At 37.0% G+C, this 20816-nt stretch overlaps 1 protein-coding gene across 1 annotated transcript in view; it reads right to left on the bottom strand.

The window, feature by feature from the left end:
* The window catches only part of TRDN (triadin), a gene marked incomplete at its 5' end in the record, with an annotated part of 426296 nt that overhangs the window by 357346 nt on the left and 48134 nt on the right, over window positions 1–20816 (bottom strand). Inside the window, 1 exon segment of the mRNA NM_001082743.1 lies at window positions 20286–20495. Coding sequence (NP_001076212.1) covers window positions 20286–20495 — 210 coding nt within the window.

The following is a 20816-nucleotide window of genomic DNA, read 5'->3' as shown; positions in this document are numbered from 1 at the left end:
ATATTAAGAAAAAATTATACATATTCAAAAAGCATTTGCACCAAAATCAACTTAGCTTTTTTTTTTTTTTTTTTTTGGACAGGCAGAGTGGACAGTGAGAGAGAGAGAGAGAGAAAGGTCTTCCTTTACCATTGGTTCACCCTCCAATGGCCGCTGCGGCCAGCGTGCTGTGGCCGGTGCACCGCGCTGATCCGAGACCAGGAGCCAGATGCTTCTCCTGGTCTCCCATGGGGTGCAGGGTCCAAGCACTTGGGCCATCCTCCACTACACTCCTGGGCCACAGCAGAGAGCTGGACTGGAAGAGGGGCAACCAGGACAGAATCCGGTGCCCCAACCGGGACTAGAACCCAGTGTGCCAGCGCCCCAAGGTGGAGGATTAGCCTATTGAGCCACGACACCAGCCAACTTAACTCTTAATTCCATATTTTGTGAGCTTTTTAAATACCATTATATTTCACTCTTTTTTATCTTTCATATTCTGAGAAACACCAACTAGCTTACGTTCTGCTTTCAGATTGATCACGTTCAACTTCAAGTTTCTTCACGCTCCTCTTTCTAGTCCTGCTTCTTCTGTCACTTAATAGCTATGTGCTGTTGAGACAATTAACTTTTATCACAGCCATATTTCTCCATATTTCTGCTTTTCCAAAGTAACCATTCTAAATCAAGTCTTCAGCCCTTCTTGCCCAGTATCCTCTACTCAGCCTTTTCATACTCTATTTCATTACGTACCCAATTCTGACAAATCTTATTTATTATATAGTGAAAAAAAGAATAAAAAGTACTATGTCCTTCAGTTTGCTGAACTATGACTACGATAATAATGACATTTACCTAACAAACTTGTTATGCATATTAAATAATATAATATATTCAAATCACATAGTATGGTTCTAGAAACAAATAAATGTCGATTTAAAAAAAAAATAAGCAGGCTTGCTTGTTAAAGAACCCACAGGCTCTTTCCAACTTGCTCTCCTGGATCAGACTTGGATCTTCTCAGCAGGAGCCTTGTGTCTAATTTCAACCCATCTCAAACTCTTCAAAAGCTGCCCAACAGATGTTTTCATTTTCCCATAGATCTAAACTCTTACTGCCTGGCACCCACACCCAAATGCTTTACCCACCATGCAGCCCTCATGCTTTCCTAATCAAAGAAAAGAGCAACTAAGAGGTAAGGTCTCTAAATTTGTCCATTTGTATCTGTCAGAACCACAGCACTGAACAGAGAAGGAGAAGGGCCCAGGGAGTTTTCTGAACCTCTGTCCATGAGTCTCTCTTGTGCCAGATGATACTTATCGGTGTTCCCTGAAGTTTGTTGTACATAAACTCCCCAGCATTGAGCCCTTAAGGGTCTTATAAATGTGAAATAGCATTAATTCAATTTTTATAATCATTTAAATGAAACATATGGCAGTGCTCAATACATGTAGGCTGCTGTGAATATTACCCTATGATCATTCAGTCACTATTTGCTCACAGACAACCTTGGCAAGGTCAATGAAACCTAAACTCTTCCTTTATCAGAACTCCTGAAACTAATATTTGCCCATACCTCCCAGAAAATATTCAGATTTAAAGAGATGGAACAAAACCGGGTTAAGTGTTTTTTATGTGACGTTATAAATTCTACTTAAGTAGGGACAATTATGCTTGTGTATATTGATTTTTAGACCTTACACATATTAATACTAAATATGAGGCTGGCTTATGATTCTTATTTCAAGACAATTATTTATCAGTGTGTCTAATATTCTGTCTTAAGTATAATATAGCTAGGATATATCTATCTACATAGTTATAATTTTGATATGTCAAAAATGTTTCAAGGTAAATAAAGTGCAGGTGATTTGCTGGACCACCAAAAATTATATATGTTTAAGTGACTACTTTTGGGACCAGCATTGTGGCACAGTGGGTTAAACTTCCGTCTGCAAACTGGCATCACATATGGGCACCAATTCTATTTCCAGTTGCTCCTCTTTTGATCCAGCTCCCTGCTAATGAACCTGGGAAAGCAGCAAAGGAAGGTTCCAGTTCTTGGTCCCCTGTCGCTCATGTGGCAGAATCAGATGGATTTCCAGCTTCCACCTGGCCCAGCCTGAGCTGTTGAGGCCAAGTGGGGAGTGAACAGTGGATACAAGCTCTGTCTCTCCTCTCTCTTTTACTTTGCTTTTCAAATAAATAAATAAATATTAAAAAAAAAAAAGTGACTACTTTCTCCTTCTTGTTGCAGTTAAGTGTGTGAATATTCTTGCTTCTGCAGGTGAAATGTTGACTAATTTTAGGACAGTATTCATCACTTAAAAGGTCCTGAGTCACAACACAATCCTAACCTAAATATGAAATTGCTTAGCCTCTGTCTTGAGGGTAAACAAATAAAGTGTACTACTTTCAAACAGAGCCTCCATGTTGTCACTTGACACCCTAGGATGAGAAGAAGGAAAGTACGGGTAGGAAAAAACACAATAAAAAGATTTGTTAAAATTCAAATGCCGTGTCAGTATATGTGTTGTCTCCACTGAGTTAATAGGTTTCTTACACTCAAAAGAGTAACAGAGAGAATGCAATGCTTACAAAACCATTTGGTCTTGGGGTTTGGTATCATTTATAACTGTCAACTATTTCCTAAGGATATATGGCAGAGATGCTAATTTAATTTAATTATTTTCTAAGCAGAACACATTTGAAACGAAAAACACTCACAGGGAACTTAATGGTACTCTAAGTCTTTGAGCCCTGCAGTTCCAGCATTGACAATATTAGGCACAGATGTTTGAAAAGTAAAACATAAAAATATGTGTTTTTACGTTTACTGTGGACTCAACATCGCCATAGTGAGGTTTACTCAGACATTGTATTTTACAGCTCTGTAGGTACACTCTGAAGTAACTTCCAAATAATTTCTCATACATCGGACCATTCATCTTGAACATGCTTGGTTAAATTCAATGATGTCAAAACTGACTTTTTAATTTTTTCACCATGGAAGAGGGGCTTTCAAACTGTTAAAAATCAAATGCTTTTTTTTTTCCTCCTATGAGCTTATGGTTTCCTTGTTCTCTATTTAATTTCAAATTTAAATTAATTCCAACACTAGAAAAATAAGTGAAGCATCCAAGGAAATCAAGTATTCATGAAATGTTTGGTAGAACATCTTTATTTCTCCACATTTAACGTTTAAGATGGGAGATTTAAAAGTATACTGTTATTTTTATACATTTACTCATTATATTTTTCATGATAAGTGGAGAGTGATAATTTTATTGTAATAATAAAACTTTAAATCCAAGAAAACCACTTGATAGTTTGATATCAGATAAGATGATTTTATAATCAAAACAGTGATAAAATAGCTTTATTAAAATATGCTTTCAAACTAATAAATATTTAATTTTGATAGAAGATAATACCTTAGAAGAATAATGCTATAAGGAATTTTTTTTTTATTTATTTATTTTTTTTTTTTTGACAGGAAGAGTGGACAGTGAGAGAGAGAGAGAGGGAGACAGAGAGAAAGGTCTTCCTTTGCCATTGGTTCACCCTCCAATGGCCGCCGCGGCTGGCGCACTGCGGCCGGTGCACCGCGCTGATCCAATGGCAGGAGCCAGGTGCTTCTCCTGGTCTCCCATGGGGTGCAGGGCCCAAGCACCTGGGCCATCCTCCACTGCACTCCCTGGCCACAGCAGAGAGCTGGCCTGGAAGAGGGGCAACCGGGACAGAATCCAGCACCCCGACCGGGACTAGAACCTAGTGTGCCGGCGCCGCAAGGCGGAGGATTAGCCTTGTGAGCCACGGCACTGGCCAGAAGAATAATGTTAAAGTAATATTTTGCTTTGGGATATTGAAGCCTTCTTTGTTGTAGATTGAGGTGAGTTCTGAGAAAACTCTGATTTAAATTGGAGGCAAAGAAGTAACTGAAAACAGAAAGTAAGAAGAGGAGTGAAGACAAGAGGAAAGAGAAAGGAAATGGGTTAAACAACATTAGAATATGAAAAGCTGTATATTTCAAAATAAGTAGTTTTTTTTTTTAATATTTCGTTTATTTGAAAGGAAGAGTTACAGAGAGGGAGAAAGAGGGAGCTAGAGACAGAGGACTTCCACAAGCTGGTTCACTCCCTAAATGGCTGCAATGGCCTGGGCTAGGCCAGGTTGACGCCAAGAGCCTCTTCTGTGTCTCCCATGTGGATGCAGGGGTTGAAGCAGTTGAGCCATCCTCTGCTGCCTTCTCAGGTGCATTAGTAGGGAGCTGGATCAGAAATTGTAGATCTGGGACTCAAACCAGTGTCCATATGGGATTGTGGCACCACAGGTATGTCTTAATTCACTGTGCTACAATGCTGGCCCTGGTAATTTATTTTTATTTTAACTGTTTATCAAAAAATATTTAAATATGAACAAAAAAGACATTTATGGTAGTGAGAGTCCTCATGTCTTCCAGTGTATCATTCAGATTTTGATCATGAAAGCAGAATCACTGGGGATGATAGATAATAAAGGACATGAATATTATATGGATTTGACCTTATGCAACTGATTAAGTCTTTTTGTTTCTCCATGTGGAATTGGGGCTTTGAAAGCAAAAGAAGTACTTGGGAAAGAATACTGCATGGAAAGTAGAGGGAGAAAGAAAATTTACAACCTTCAAAGTATGGACTGAAATTCAAGAGAATGAACTGTTACCTACATAACTCTATGACTTCCAAACTTGTATCTTCAATGATGGTAACAACCTTCAAGAGAAAATGCCATCCTTCTTTATGAAGCTAAATATGCACAGAGTGCAAGAAGCTGAAAGAGGATCTGGCAGGAGCTGGCATTACTGCAGGCCCAGCTTCTGTCCATTGCCAGCAAGGTGAGCCAAGAAATCAAGAACAGTGTGCATGCACAACGTTGTCTGGTGCCCTGCAATGCCCTTTTAAGAATCAGCAGAATGTGGTCGTGCCTGTCTTCTACGCTCCAGTTTCAGCACACAATGCTTTCTCTTATTCACACTACCCCAGAAGTTTACAGGTGAAGGGATTCTAAATACATAGTCCCACCTTCGTGAAAGTGACACAGTATAAATCTACCACAGCTGGCTTTAAGAAATATTCACAATTGGCTACTTTTTTGTTTCTCCTTCTTCCACATTTTTCTTTTCTACTGTGCCAAATATTTTTAAATGATAACCTTAGACTGTTTAATATGTATTAAGAATTAATGCTACTTTCTGTCTGTTTGCATATGTCATGCATTATTCTTAATTTTTCTACACTAATAAAAATATTGGCAGCAATAACAGCTGCCATTTCTGAGTATATACAATTTCTGAGTATATACCATTTCTGAGTATATACAATTTTTCATTATATAATATTTTCTCAGACATTCTCATATTTATTTCTCTTATCAATTAAAATTCCCACTGATAGAATGTGAGTGTGAGTATATGTGTGTGTATGTGTGTATAAATATATGGCCTGTCTCAGAATGTGTAAACTGAGAGCATCCAGAAAGAGTAATAGTTTGTTTATTACAAATTCTCTCCAACAACAGGGCTTTGCCTCTACACTCTTCCTTTGTTTTTAAATCTTTCTCTTGTAAACCTTCTTCATCCAAGGTGTTGAGCTTTTCTGTTTGAACAAAAATCCAGACACTCTCCAAAGTGTTACTACCATGAGTGTAGAACTTTCCCAACATCAGCAGGTCCTAGATATAGAAAATCTTAATCCCAGATCCTTAAATACATTAGTATGCATGTCTACTCCATATATTTTTTTCTTGCTTGTTGCACAAAATGTGTCCAGAGTAAATTTTGCAACTTTCTTATGCCACATAGAGAATCAGACAATTCTCAAAAGAATTCTAGTTCCTTGTATTGGAAAATGGTATTTTGAGGCAAAAACTCAACAAGGATGTTCATTGCATAAGAATGTATTTATTTTTAAACTTTAATAGACAGAGCTAAGAAATATGAACTAATAATTGAATGATATTTCCAAATGAAATTTAAGAACAAAGGATTCTCTCTTAATTCCTTTGCTTTTGTATTTAACATTTGTCTTCCCATATATTCAGACTTTAATTGTGAATCACTTAAATTTTTGTTTGTTTATTTATTTATTTAAGAGGCAGACAGAAAAACAAGGAGATAGAGTCAGATAGGTTCTTTTTCATCAATCAGTAAATGTAGGTGGTATGAAAATGGGAAGTGCACAAGGACTCTCATGTGTCATGTTTCTAATTTAAAAAACTGAATTTACAAAGACGAATTCTGTGTGACTCCCATTATATGTGGTGTCCAAAATAGTCAAACTCATAGATAAAGGAATGGAATAGTCATTTCTATATGTTGAGGTGATGTAGAAATGGAGTGCTGCTAAATAATTGACACAAAGTTTCAGTTAAGCAAAATGAGGAAGTTCTAGATGTCTACTAGATAACATTGCACCCACTGTCAACAAAACCATAGTGTACACTTGAAAATTTGTTAGGAGGGTAGAGTTCATGTTCGATGTTTCTACCACAAAACTAACTTTTAGAAAAATAGAAAAAAAGGGAAGAAGCTGAATATAGGAAATGCAGAATGCAGGCTTGGGAAGAAATATAATTAGTTCAATTGACTAAATGTCCTTAAGCCATTTGAAAAATTTGGAGAGACACTGGCATAAAGCACATGCTCATGAAATCCTTATGCGTGAAGGTCAATTTGAAGCAAACTTCTTGGCAAATGGGCCATTTAAGGAAAAATAAAAATGTTAAGCTGAATTTTTTCTTTAAAAATAAAAATAAATTTATTGACGCTCATGGTAAGAAAAGAACACATATTCTTAAAACTTAATTTGCAAACTTGAGTGATAACTGTGTTAGCCTTTAAATCTTGATATCTGGCCATATTAAATAAGACCTGATCCTGGTATTAGATTGAGAGCCATATATTAAAGATAAACAGGCTAAATATAGCCTGTTGTGATGGCATCTTGCTCATCACTTGTTTCAGGAGTGCAAAGTCATGGCAGATACAGCAATGGAACAGGTGATATTATCTCACAAGGGCAAGCCAAGAAATAAACTAGGCTGCAAACAGAGTTCTGAAAGTCATAAGTCAAAAATGATATGGGTTTAAGAAGGAAGTAGTACTCACCAGTTCTAATGCTATGAGATTTACCGAATATAAAAATGTTAGATGTTCATCAAATTTATTCATTAAGTGATGTTTGAGATTGTGGCAGGGGGTAAATGTAGTGTCACAACGTAGGGTTTGGCTAGAAGGACAGAAGCAAAAGACCTTTAGCTAAAGATAGAATTAAGGAGATGAAAGAAGTATGTTTGATTTTCCAAGTTATCAGACACATAAGCATGTTGGGAGGAAGGGTAGAATGGAAGGAAAGAAGATTGTGAAGACAGAGATCAGAAATGACACTTAATGTAGCAAGATTCTAGGTTCTTTCCTCTCATACACACCCACATCCATTCCCTTAAGGGTAATGCACTTTTCTAAAACCCTTGTTTTCCTGAAACAGTAACTTCTATTCCCTGGGTAAATACATTTTCTGACTGCTGTCTTTCTCTCTTCCTGTCTCTCCCTCATCCCTCTCTTACAGTCTCTCTCCTGCTTTATAACCCTCTCTCCCTCTGACTTGGGGATATTGCCCATATTAGATTACCATAATCAACACTTTCTCCCCTCCACTTTAGTAAATTCTGTGATCTGAATATTTGTACGCCCACCGAATCCACAAGGTGAAATTCTAGTCCCTGAGGTGATGACACCTAGAATTGGGGCCTTTGGGAAGTTATTAGGTCAGGAGGGCAGAGCCTAGGAATTGGATTTGTGTACTTATTAAGGAGGTAAAGGGAGCTCATTCACCTCACACCACATGAAGACACAGCAGTGGGCCTTTACCTGGTGCCCACTCTGCTGACACACTGATCCTGGAGTCTTCCAGAACTGTAAAAAACCAATTTTCTCTTATTTGGAAACACTCAGTTTAGGGTAGATTCTTATCTACCTGATGTGGGATACCAGTGTCCCAAGCTGTGTCTTAACTGCAGTGCCAAACTCCTGCTGCTTTTGATGGTTTTTAAAAGATAAAGGAGACCAGTCTGAATTTTGGTTCTCCTGTGGCCTCCAGGGGGGAATCTGCAGGAGTGAGAAATAAGCAAGAAATGAAACAAAAGGTGGAATGTAAAATTCCTGAAGTACATAGGATTCTAAGAAATAAAACCTATTTAATGTGCAATTTTGAAAAAAAAAAATAAAATGCTTGCAGATGTTGGCTATTTAGATGCTTTTAAACCAAAGACAAATTAGGATCCTGTTTTAAAAGCATTTTTGGTGAGCTAATTGTTTTATTGACTAAAAAGGGAAATGGCTGTCACTTTCCTAATCTACATTTCAATAGCCATACTGTTGCTCCAATCCTTGCCTTTCAGTAACTGAGGCATGGACATTTTCTCTCTGCTTTTGAAGACTTTCTCAATTGAAATTTCCCATAGTCATCTTTACTATTAACTTACTTCAGTGGCTTAGAAATGTGCACTTGTGTGGAACCTAATGAAATTAAACACAAGCAGGCTTAGTTAAAATTACAGTTATTTCAGTACTTAACAGTTTCGTGACAGCATTTCCAAGTTGCTCTTTGCTGTTGTTCAACTGTTACTTTGGGAGGCAATAAGGAACCTTACTGAATGCAAATGGGTATACACTTCACCTTTGTTTCTTAATATGATCCTCAAAACCAATGATTCACTGACAAAATTGTGTTGCAAATGTATAAAGCTGGACTATTTCCAGCTAACTGGAGATAGACCAGTGTCAAATAAAGGGCACTTTCCATTTCAAAACATCACAAATCAATGTTGGCCTCCTTTACCCAAAAAAGTATCCACATGAAAATTAGAGAATCATATTACACTTTTATTAATAAGTGTGTATAAGAGATATGGCTATTAGGTTAATTGAAAATTAATTTAATTCTCTTATAAAAAAGAAGATGCTAAATATAAACAAAATTTGAAGACTCTTCATATAATAATGAATGAGAAAACAAATTTTCTATGGATTTTTTAGATTTCTATAGTTTTTCCCAAGGTAAGATTTCACAGAATTAATTTTCTGGTAGCACAAGCACAGTCAAAATATCACAGAACTCCAGTTGGATGACTTACTTGGATCATTATATTAAAATTTAATAGGTCAGTGGAGAAGAGATATATTGAAATTTGGGACTAAGATCTATTAGCATATTCTGACTATTTAATAAACATTTGTTTCATCACATCCAGGTTTATTTGAAAACTCTTCACTATAATTATATATTTTTGTTGTATTCTCAGTGTTGACTAAGAAAATAATTTTAAATCACTTTTCACCACATCAAAATGTAGCTCCCAATGTCATGAATTATGTGCTGACAATATAATATCATGTAAGTCAACAAATTACTTGAAAATATTGAGGACATTCTCTCATCATAGAATACTTTAATAATTAAATGTCTATGGTATAATTGGTAGAATCTATGTATATTCACATGATATTTAAACATTGGCACTCATAGTCAATTCATCTTCTTGAAATATGCCTGTTTCATCTTTTTGAAGCATTGAAATTATGCTAACAGTCAAGAAAATTAAATTAAGATAATGCTAGCTACACTGTATCTAATAATTCCTATGTGTTACTCAGTTTCAAGTGTTTGTGTATGTTGAATAAATCAATGTTCATTTCAACCATATGAAGAGGTATTCCTATTACATACAGAGACTGAATCCAAGGCACAGAGAAGTAATTTGCCCCTGTTTAAACAGCTGCTAATGAGTGGAGCTAGGATTCTAACCCAGTATTCTACCACCTAGATTCTGCACTCAGTTACTTTGGTTCTGGTTTGAAATACATGTGCTCTTTTGTTGTTTTTGTCTTGTTTATTTGTTTACTTGTTTGCTTACCCACTATATTAGCTAAATGAGTTAGCAAATAGCTTCTGTACATAAATTTTATTAAGCAATATGTGTCCGGCATTAAGCAGGGCAATGAGGATATTAAGAGAAGTAAGACAATTCTTACATTTAAGATGCTTTTGGTCCAACAAGGAGACACATTTTAAAAAATTGACTGTGTATTCTAGCACAATCAATATCAATAAAAAGTAATATTTCATAAGATACTGTTATGCTCATTACTGAGAATTCAGAGTATAAAACCACTACTAAAAACACAACATAGGGGCCAGCATTATGGCATAGCGGGTAAAGCCACTGCCTAGAGTGCCAGCATACCACATGGGCACCGGTTTGAGTACCACCTGCCCTACTTCCTTCCCATCCAGCTCTCTGCTATGGCCTGGGAAAGCAGTACAAGATGGCCCAAGTCCTTGGGCCCCTGCACCCACGTGGGAAGACCTGAAGGATGCTCCTGGCTCCTGGCTTCGGATTGGCCCATTTCCTTCCATTGTGGCCACCTGCAGAGTAAACCAGTAGATGGAAAACCTCTCTCTCTGCCTCTCCTTCTCTCTCTGTGTTACTCTGACATTCAAATAAATAAATAAATCTTAAAAAAAGTATAAAATCAGTGAATAAAAACACTACACTTTTAAAAATTAATTTGTTTTTTTATTCATTCATTCACCTCAACATTCATTCAAATATTTACTAAATTCATACTTGGTGTTAAAAATTCCTAAGCACTAGAAATTAAACGATTCAATGGAGAAAGAGATAATAACAAACTCTAATTTCTAAAATTCTAAGAAGTGCTATGAGCATTTGCTGCAGTGGTTAGGATGCTGTTTGGGACACCCACATCCTTTATCTGTTTGTACTTTCAAGTTTAAGCTCAACTCCAGATTCCAGCTTTTTGTTAAGGAACTTAATTCCACTTCCTGCTAATGCACTGGCAGGAAGTTGCAGCTGTTGTCTCAAGCAGTGGAGTGTCAGCCACCCACTTGGGAGACCCAGACTGAGTTTCTACTCTTACTTAGGCAAGTCCCATCTCTGGCTGTTTTTTGGTATTTTGAGCATGAAACAATAGCAAGATCTGTCTCTGTTTATCCATATCTCTTTCTCTCTGTGTATCTCTTTGCCTTTCAAATAAAAATAAATTAATTAATTAAAAGTTAAAAAATGCCACGAGTAAACAGCCAGTATAGCGAGGTATATTATGATAGATGATAGAATGACTTTCACTGGAGATATTATGGAAGGTTTCTCAAAGGAAGTGATTTTAAGCACCAACTTTTAGATGTATAATGGCTTGCCTTTCAAAAAGAGAAGTATTAATACCTAGTGTAATTTAAATTATATGACTCTGAATAATCCTATAAATCCCAACATAATTTGCTAAAGTTCAAATGATTATAGTGGGTTGGTTTCAGAGTAGTGGATTTCTTGAGCCTGAAATCCACCACAACAAAAACCTGACGGTACAACATAGAATTGTCAACTTTCTATTTTGCAATATAATTACATTAGAAAACAATGATCAAAACAAAATCTGAGGGGCCAGCACTGTGGCTAGCTGGTAAAGCCACCGCCTACATGCCAGCATCCCATATGGGCACCAGTTCAATTCCTGGCTGTTGCAGTTGATTTCTCAACAGTGTTGCAGTGGATTCGTTTTTGAGAGTAGGAGCATGGTGGGGGCAAGAGGCACCGAGTCACCACACAGACCCCAGGAGTCGGGTGAAAGCAGGCTTGAGGCAAGCAGCCCGCAGACTTGTTTATTTCAGTTGGTACCACGTCAGGAATGGCTTTAAAACCCACTTGGCAACAGAGCCTGCCTGGCAACAGGCTATGATTGGATGGCTTTGGAAACTGCCTGGCAACAGGCTGTGATTGGATGGCTTTGGAAACTGCCTGGCAACAGGCTGTGATTGATTGGGGCATAGACCGCCCCTTGACCAGATTGGCTGGTCTTGGCTATATAAGATGTTGTACCAACTGAAATAAACAAGTCTGCGGGCTGCTCGCCTCAGGCCTGCTTTCACCTGACTCCCGGGGTCTGTGTAATGACGCCGCACCTCTTGCCCCCATCACGCTCCTCCTCTCAGAAACAAATCCACTGCAACATTGTTGAGAAATCAACTGCAACACTGGCTGCTCCTCTTCTGATCCAGCTCTCTGCTATGACCTGGGAAAGGAATAGAAGATAGGCCCATGTCCTTGAGCCCCTGCATCCACGTGGGAGACCCAGAAGAAGCTCCTGATTCCTAGCTTCAGATGGGCTCAGTTCCAGCCATTGCAGCCATCTGGGGAGTGGACCAGCAGATAGAAGACTTCTCTCTCACTCTGCCTCTGCCTCTCTGTAACTTTCAAGTAAACAAACAAAAAATCTTAAAAAAAAAACAAACAAACAAAAAAAAACAACCAAGATCTGAAGGTGAGAATTTTGCATAGTGATTAAAATCCCGTTTGGGACACCTTTTTGCTATATCAAAGTTTCAAGTCCCAAATCCTCTGCTTCTAATGCAGCTTCCTGCTAATGCATACTCGGGGAGGCAATAAATGATGACTCAAGTACTTGGGTCCCTGCTATCTATGAGGGAGACCTGGATTGAGTTACTGGCTCTTGGCTTTGGCCTGGCCAAACTGTGGTTATTGTAGGCATTTGGGGAGAGAATCTGATGAAGAAAGATCTCTCTCTCTCTCTTCTTCCCTCCCTTACCCCTCTTTCCCTTCCTCCCTCTCTTTCTCTCTGTGTCTCCCTCTCCCTTTCCTTCTCTCTCTTTCTGCAATTCAAATAAAATGAATATAACAAATATTTTTAGAAATCTGGATTTATCATAATTTCAAAAGAAAAATTTAAGACATCAAATGGAAACAATGCAGTCTAAGAATTAAGAACACTTTTTTTTAAATGAGTTTTTTTTTCATCTTTTCCCTTGATTCATGAGGGATAAATAAACTTGATATAGGAATAATTGTACTAGAGAACTCTCTACTTCCATGATGTACTCATAAGTCGACCAGAACTGGATAATGAAATATATCATTTTAGGCATAGTAGCCAAAAGGACCAACTAGCTTGGCACATTGAAAAGCAAATACAGGATTTAGTGAAAAATTTGAATTGGAATAAGAAGCACACAACATGCCAACCATTCTTGAATATTCAATATACATGAGAAGTAATAAAGTCTAAAAATGTGCATTTAGTGTCTCAGTCTTTCAGATGTCCTAAAATGTGATAACAAATTAATGTATACATACAAATGCACACATCTCTCTAGAGGCACACATACATATACCACATTGTAGATAGTGATATATATATATATTTCCATATCTATATATTTAAATTTGTACTTCCTGATTAACTTTTGCCATTCCCTAAAAGATTTTACTCTGTTAAATTCATAACCTGACAAACAGTGCACCTGCTAAACTGGGCTAAGTGCCAAGAAATGAAAAAAAGTCAGGAAAATTAATTTCCAGGAGCAATAGATAAATGGCACACCTCATTAGAGAATCTATTTAAAAGGTGCATCAGGAGATGTCTGCAAGACTTTCATAAGAAATTGATGCTTCCTACCATCAGGTCTTTGCTGAGTCTATTCTCAGATGACTGATATTAGTTCTGGGTAATAAGATTCCACTTAATGAGTGCCTCTTATGTGGTGGACATGCATGTTTCACAGAGGTTTTCTTGGGTGACCACAAACAAAATTGTTTTGTGCAGTGCTTGTGAAAATTACCAAATATTCTTTGAAATTCTCTGGTATAACTGCATGATTTTCCCCATTATGGATGTAGATGTTGATAAATTATGATGCATGTTCTTAGGCAAGAAAAATTGATTTTCTAAATTGTGTTTCCATACATTTTGGCCCAGAGGAAGATCTTTAGCATCCACTAATACCTTAGTTTGTAGCCATTTCTTTAAAAATTCTATTTGCATTTTTTTAGGTTTAGTAAGAAACATATATTCATAAGTAAAACAAAAGAACTGTGTAAGGAAGTTCAATCAAAGTTCCCAAGTTCTAGTGATGAAAAGGTTTTAAATTATTAGTGCACTCCTATTTTCTGGAAGGGCGTCCCGGCCGAGTCTGCAACAAGGGACGAGACTTCTAGCAGCCCTTGGTACATTAGTGTCGTGTACCAAGAAGCCTAGTTGCTCTGCCCCCTCGAGATGTCTGATAGCATTTATCTTCTAAAGATAACTAAAGGCAGTCCAGGTAACATCATGGCGGCCATACATGTTGGTTTGCATTGTTATCCAACAGTAAATGTTAACAGCGCTCCATTTCATTCTCAAAAACAGCCTGTTTCATATGGTAAATTTCAGTGTTGTCTCTTGCAGTAGCTTTGTATGTTTCAAACTGGTAAAGTAGAACTACATTTTTAAGTATTCCTGTTCATGTATGTTTTCAGGTAACAATTCACAGTGAAATTTCTGTAAGCTTTGGAAGGCAAAAATTAAGAAATAATGGAACCAGTCTTTATTCTCCGAATGTTAGGATAGGGCAGGTGCTTACTTTTAAACCTCATGCTCATCATCACAAATCTACTGGTTGTTTTTGGTGTGTGACCACAGCTGGTGGTGTCCTTCAGCACCTCCAAATTCTGACCTGGTGTGGGTGTGTGTGCAGTTCTGTGACAAAGAGAACCAGTTTATTCTGCAGCTTAGCCTCGTCATCAAAATTTTAGGTGTTGAGCTACAAATGAGGATCCTGGTATGTGTTTATCAGTTCCAGTTTGACCTTCGTCTTACCTATTCTATTTTTTTAAGATGTATTTATTTATTTGAGAGGCATAGTTACAGAGAGGCAGAGGCAGGGAGACACACAGAGAGAGAGAGAGACAGAGAGGCAGAGAGAGAGAAAGAGAGAGAGAGAGATTATCTATTCTACATTCATTTGCCTTTCTCAACTTCCAGACAGTTGACTTTCAACTCATCCCCAGGCATGTGGTCACAGCCTTACTTAGACTGTTTAGTCAGCTGCCATGCATTAATAAGCTGCATATTACATCTTCTGCTCTTTATCATTCAGAATGGTTCTGCTACTTTGATCAAATTATTGCAAATTCACCTTAATGTTGCTTGAATATTGTTTGGGTAAGGAATGAAGAGTAGATGAAATCTCTGTTCTAGTCTGTTTATTCAGTGTCCAAAAATATAAATTATTTGAGAAGAATCAAACAATTTGCAAACAATTTTCAAAATAGAAGGCAAGAGGCTATTTGTCTTTTACAGCAAAGGAAATGTAAGTTCTTAGGCAAATTGTCTTCTAGATTATATTCCTGGAGCTGCAGAGTGAAACCACATTTTCTGAAAAAAGTCCAAAAAAAAAAAGGTACATAAACACCAATTCTTTTGATGTCAAAAGTTGACAATATATGTGTACATCAGATTAAATTTTGAAAATAAACACTTATGAAGATTGCCCAGAATAGAATAATTCTTCTCAATCTAGTATAGTATATATTAATAAAGTAAGTTTTTATATCTCTGTTAACAACTTTTTAATGACTTCAAAGTGTTCCCCTAATTTTCTAATGTGTCAGAGAGTTATTTAAGACCCTATGACAGCCAGCGCCGCGGCTCACTAGGCTAATCCTTGCCTTGCGGCGCTGGCACACCGGGTTCTAGTCACGGTCGGGGCATAGGATTCTGTCCCGGTTGCCCCTCTTCCAGGCCAGCTCTCTGCTGTGGCCAGGGAGTACAGTGGAGGATGGCCCAAGTGCTTGGGCCCTGCACCCCATGGGATACCAGGATAAGTACCTGGCTCCTGCCTTCGGATCAGCACGGTGCACAGGCCGCAGCGCGCGGGCCGCGGCGGCCATTGGAGGGTGAACCAATGGCAAAGGAAGACCTTTCTCTCTGTCTCTCTCTCTCACTGTCCACTCTGCCTGTCATAAAACAAATAAACAAAAAAAAACAAACAAACAAAAACCAAACAAACAAAAAAAACCCAATGACAAGCAGTTGCTTCCAGAATCACTTCCAGTATGTTTTCTTCCACTAATAGCCTTGTTTTTTAGATACTGACAATTACATATTTCAGACTATTGTATAGTACAAAAGACTCATAATAATATTATTAATCCCCAGTAAAAATTTACCTATATCAATTAAAATTAACTTTAAATACGTAAGAGTGTTATTTACTTTTTGGAACTTATTGAAGCAAATTTTTTTTCTATGAAGAATCAATATTTTAAAAAGTAAGTTATAATTTGCTAAATGAATAAATGGAATGAAAAATTTAATATAAGTGATTAAAGATCAATGAAATACAGGTTTATTTTATAGTGTACTATCCTTTAACTTATTTCTTTTTAGTTCTAGAAATTGGTCTTGTAAATTTTAGTTAGCTAACACTATTTGAATTTCATATGTAAAGAATTTTAGTTTCCTTTAAAATTTCAGGCTTTGTGATTACTTTCTTGTTTCTAATCCATTGGTGAATTTTTATCTTGCTAGATATGGCCCCGTGATACCAACAATCCTAACACATCTTGGTTTCTTTGTTTAAATTACAATATCTGTTTGTCAAGTGTCTTGTATGACATTTGCTAATTCTGAATATTTATCTAAAGATATATAACTTGGCAATATACATTTCTGAAAATGAAACATGTGGGATACAGCCTTCAGAAAGGTCCCCAAATAATCTGTGGTTTCACAGCATTCTGTAGTCTCTTCCAATAATGAATAAATGGTGTAACTTAACAGATTTTTGCAGAAACGATAGTGAGGTATTTCCAAGTACAGATCCTAACAGCTTCTTCCTTGCTTTCTCTTGGATTACTCATTCTAGGAGAAGCCAGCAGCCATGTTGCGAGGGCACATCCGTATCAACTCATAACTGTGTGAGTGAGACAGCTTGCCAATAGATCACCACCCCTGTTAGTCTTTGAGACAGCCATAGCCAACTTTTGCAATCTTAAGAGAGACTACAGCAGAGCCATCTAGCTAAGCAATTTCCACATTCCTGATCCGAAGGCAATGTATGAAGTAATAATTGTTTATTGTTATTTTAAGCCATTTAATTCTGAAGTGATTTATTATGCACACATGTGGGAAATGAGAACGGAGTTCCTGGCTCCTGGCTTCAGCCTGGCATAGACCTAGCTATTGTGGGCATTTGGGAAGTGGGTCAGTGGATGGAAAGTCTTTCATTCTCTTTCTCTCCCTCTTTCTGTTGCTCTGCCTTTCAGATAAAAGAATAATTTTTATAATGTGCATATAAAGGAGTCAAAGCATGGTGTAGTACACTCTTTTTATAAAGTCTAATAATATTTCACAAAAGCAAGGGTAGGTCTTAAAAATGGATAAGCCTTCTCAAGATAGAAAATTGAAGAATGAATCTCTACTCCTAGTGATATGGCTTGTGATAAACCAGGTTCTGTTCTAAGTACTTCAAATATATTGTCATACAACTCTCTTAATTCTACTACATAAGTATTATCATATTCCCTACTTCTTAGATGATAAACCTGATGTGGAGAGATTAAATACTTTCCCCAATGTCTCACTGCTAGCAAATAGTAGGTCTGGATTTAATACCAGGAAAATCAAATACCAGAGTTCACATTCTTGGTTATGCAACCATTTATCCCCTCAGTTTTCCTGGGACCTGGGCTAGGGATAGGGAGAATGGTATGAGCAGAAGCAGTAAGGAATGTCAGTATGAGTTTTTCCAGGACCACAGGGAAAAGCAATTGTATTTATGGCTGGAAAACTAGGAGCATTTACTGACTTTCAAGATGAAATGTGAGGAGCTTAGACAAAGACATGAATTTCATTCCAAGGAGTTTGTGGTACTTAGGAAATAGTAAATAGTTGATAAAATTTATTTTATGAAGATATATTTAGATCACTATTAATGGGAAGAGAAAATGAGAGAGGTAAGAAATTGTATCTTCAAAAGAGGATAAAAGTAGAAAGTGTAGTAAGGGAGGTGATTATAATGAGAGGAAAGGTCGAATTTATGAGAGTTAGCAAGTAAAGAACATGATGACTATTCAAGTACTGAAGACAATTAAAAATGATTTACAGGTTAGTTTTTTTCAGGTAATAGATAATTTACAAAATAGGAGACCTCACAGAAAAGATGTGCTTAATTACTGAGAAAAGAAATGACGTGGTAGTAATACAGAGGCTACATTTTCCCCTATCGGATGAAATGCCAGTAACAGTTGTTATCCATAGAACCTAATTACAGTGGTCCACGGAAGATCTACTCTGGATTACAAGAGTGTCTGATACTTAAGTAATCTAATCTGAAAACCTAATTGTAGGGAACTGTGAATTTTATTTAAAAAAGAACAAATATCTTTCAATGATAATTTCTGTAGTTAAAATTATTAACTTTCAGAATATTCGATTTACATGCAATTTTAAAATATACATATCACATAAATGAAAGAATCATATTTTATGATCATGTTTCATTCCAAAATTTAAATAAATTGAATGCCAAAATAAGTAGGAAGAGATGAAATTTATAGTCAAAGCAGGCTCATGGAATGAAATTTCCTAGAGCAAAATAATTTTTCTATTTAAAAATGCATCATAATTTTATAATATCAGCATTTCACCTCTATATGTTTTGAGCCTAAATTACTTGGTACACTAAATGTATTGCCTATTTAGAGCAGACATGTTTGGCTCTGAATAAACAGCTGTTCTGCTTTGCTTGACTGTCGTAGGACTTATCTCTACCTGTTAGTTGATGACCAGTATAGTATAATTGATCATACAGCTGGCAGAGGTGTCACAATTACATCTCCATGTTGATAAGTCCAAAGAGTAGCTTATGACTACATGATATTTATATTTATTTTAACGTCTGTGTCACTGTTGCTTCACAGCACATATAGTGCATACTTGCTGATTAATTATTGAGTGAGTAAAAAGGGTGTTATTGTGTTGGTAGAATTCAAGTTACACAATTTATATAATTTAGGTCTTATTGACTCTAGTCCTACTGGAGAAAGCAAATGAGAGGGAAGAGTTCATATTTTAAAACATGCATTAAGAGCTTAATGAGGCTGGTGCCATGGCTCACTTGGCTAATCTTCTGTCTGTGGCATCAGCACCCCGGGTTCTAGTACCGACTGGGGCACCGGGTACTAGTCCTGGTTGCTCCTCTTCCAGTCCAGCTCTCTGCTGTAGCCCGGGAGGGTAGTGGAGGATGGCTCAAGTGCTTGGGTCCCTGCACCTGCTTGGGGGACTGGGAGGGAGTACCCAGCTCCTGGCTTCAGATCAGTGCAGCGCTGGCCGTAGTGGCCATTAGGGGAGTGAACCAACGGAAGGAAGACCTCTCTCTCTGTCTCTCTCTCACTCTCTCTCTGTCTCTCTCTCTCACTGTCTAACTCTGCTTGGAAAAAAATTTAAAAAAAAAGAGCTTAATGAAATGAATTTGCTTATGGTAAAAAGTGATGAGTATACATCATTCATCCATTTAATATTTCTTGAGCTACTGAATGAGTCCTCGTTGTAAGGATTCACAGTCAATAGAGGGTATCCGATGGGGAAACAGATAAATAGAAATTTAAAAACACTAAAAGTCTTTGAAGAAAGAGACAATAATGTTCTCTGATTGAATGGGACATTTTGAAAATCTGTCTTCTCTAACATGTATGAGACAGTCTTCAACAGTTCATGGCAATACATGTCTTACAAAAAAAACATGAACTTCAAATATCTTGGCACCAGAATAAGCATATTTTAATTCTGTTTATACACAAAGCTTCTGAAACACCCTCATATTATTTCTATTTTACTCCAAATTTTTAAGGACGTATGGACACTCAAGGTATATTACCTCAATGCTGATAAGTACTAGGAAAATCCTTTAAACAATACTCTCAGGAACGCAAAATAGTATAGTTTCATAGGAGGAGCAAAAAAAAAATTATCTAGAAAGGAAGTTTGGGGCCAAATGACAGAGGGGCTTAAAAGTATATTTTCCACGTGTTCAGAGTTCTTTTTATTTTGTTTTATATTGCCAAACAAAAAACCTAAAAACAATGTTTATTATTGGTTGATAAAGTATCAGTTCCAAAACTAAATCTTCACTCAACTTTTAAAATTATTATTATTTGGAAACTATGATCTTGGGCCTTTACTCAATTCTAAAAATATGGATGTCAATGTCATTTTTAAATCAATGAGGACAGAACACCAAGAAAGAGAACAGAAGGAAAAAGGAATGAAGGATACTTACTTAAAGGAGTTTCAGCATATCTATGGGGTGTTTTATTTCTCTCATTAAGATACGATGATGAGAAACAAAGCCATAACTGGAGAGAACATCGTTTCTTCTTATTTGAAAGCTAAATGTTTTGGTTCTTACCTGAAAAGTTTTTGTAATCCACTAAATCAAACATAACAACGGCAACTGCTGACCACGTGATAATCAGAGCGATGACCAGGAGCCAGGCTGCAGGAGAGCTGAAGGTTGTCACGAGATCTTCTGTGACTGTCCTCTTCAGCACTTTTCCAGGGGATTTGGGCACAGATCCATTTTTGCTGTCTATCACAGTTGTGGTTGTAGATGCATTTCCTGGTGAAACATTCAAAAAATAAAATATAATTTCAAAGTTTAATTCAAATGCTGATGACAATAAAACACAGACTGCATGAGTTTTGTAAGCTATCTGTGTCATTGTCTATGGCAAAACGCATCTCTTTATTGACAGGATCACACTTTCATGCTCACTACCACATTGTCTCCTCCTCAACATTCCTATCACCCTGAAACCCATAGGCTCATCTAATCAACATTTCTCATCTGCTGACTTTCACAGATGCTACCATCCAGGCCACAAACCTCATCACTGTCTTCAATTCATTTTTGCTTCCTCCAACACTCCTGTATGTATTA

Source organism: Oryctolagus cuniculus, chromosome 5, assembly GCF_964237555.1.
Source record: "Oryctolagus cuniculus chromosome 5, mOryCun1.1, whole genome shotgun sequence".
NCBI classification, from domain to species: Eukaryota; Metazoa; Chordata; class Mammalia; order Lagomorpha; family Leporidae; genus Oryctolagus; species Oryctolagus cuniculus.
The sequence above is the reverse complement of the archived record's forward strand: the minus strand, read 5'-3'. Positions and strand labels throughout refer to the sequence as shown.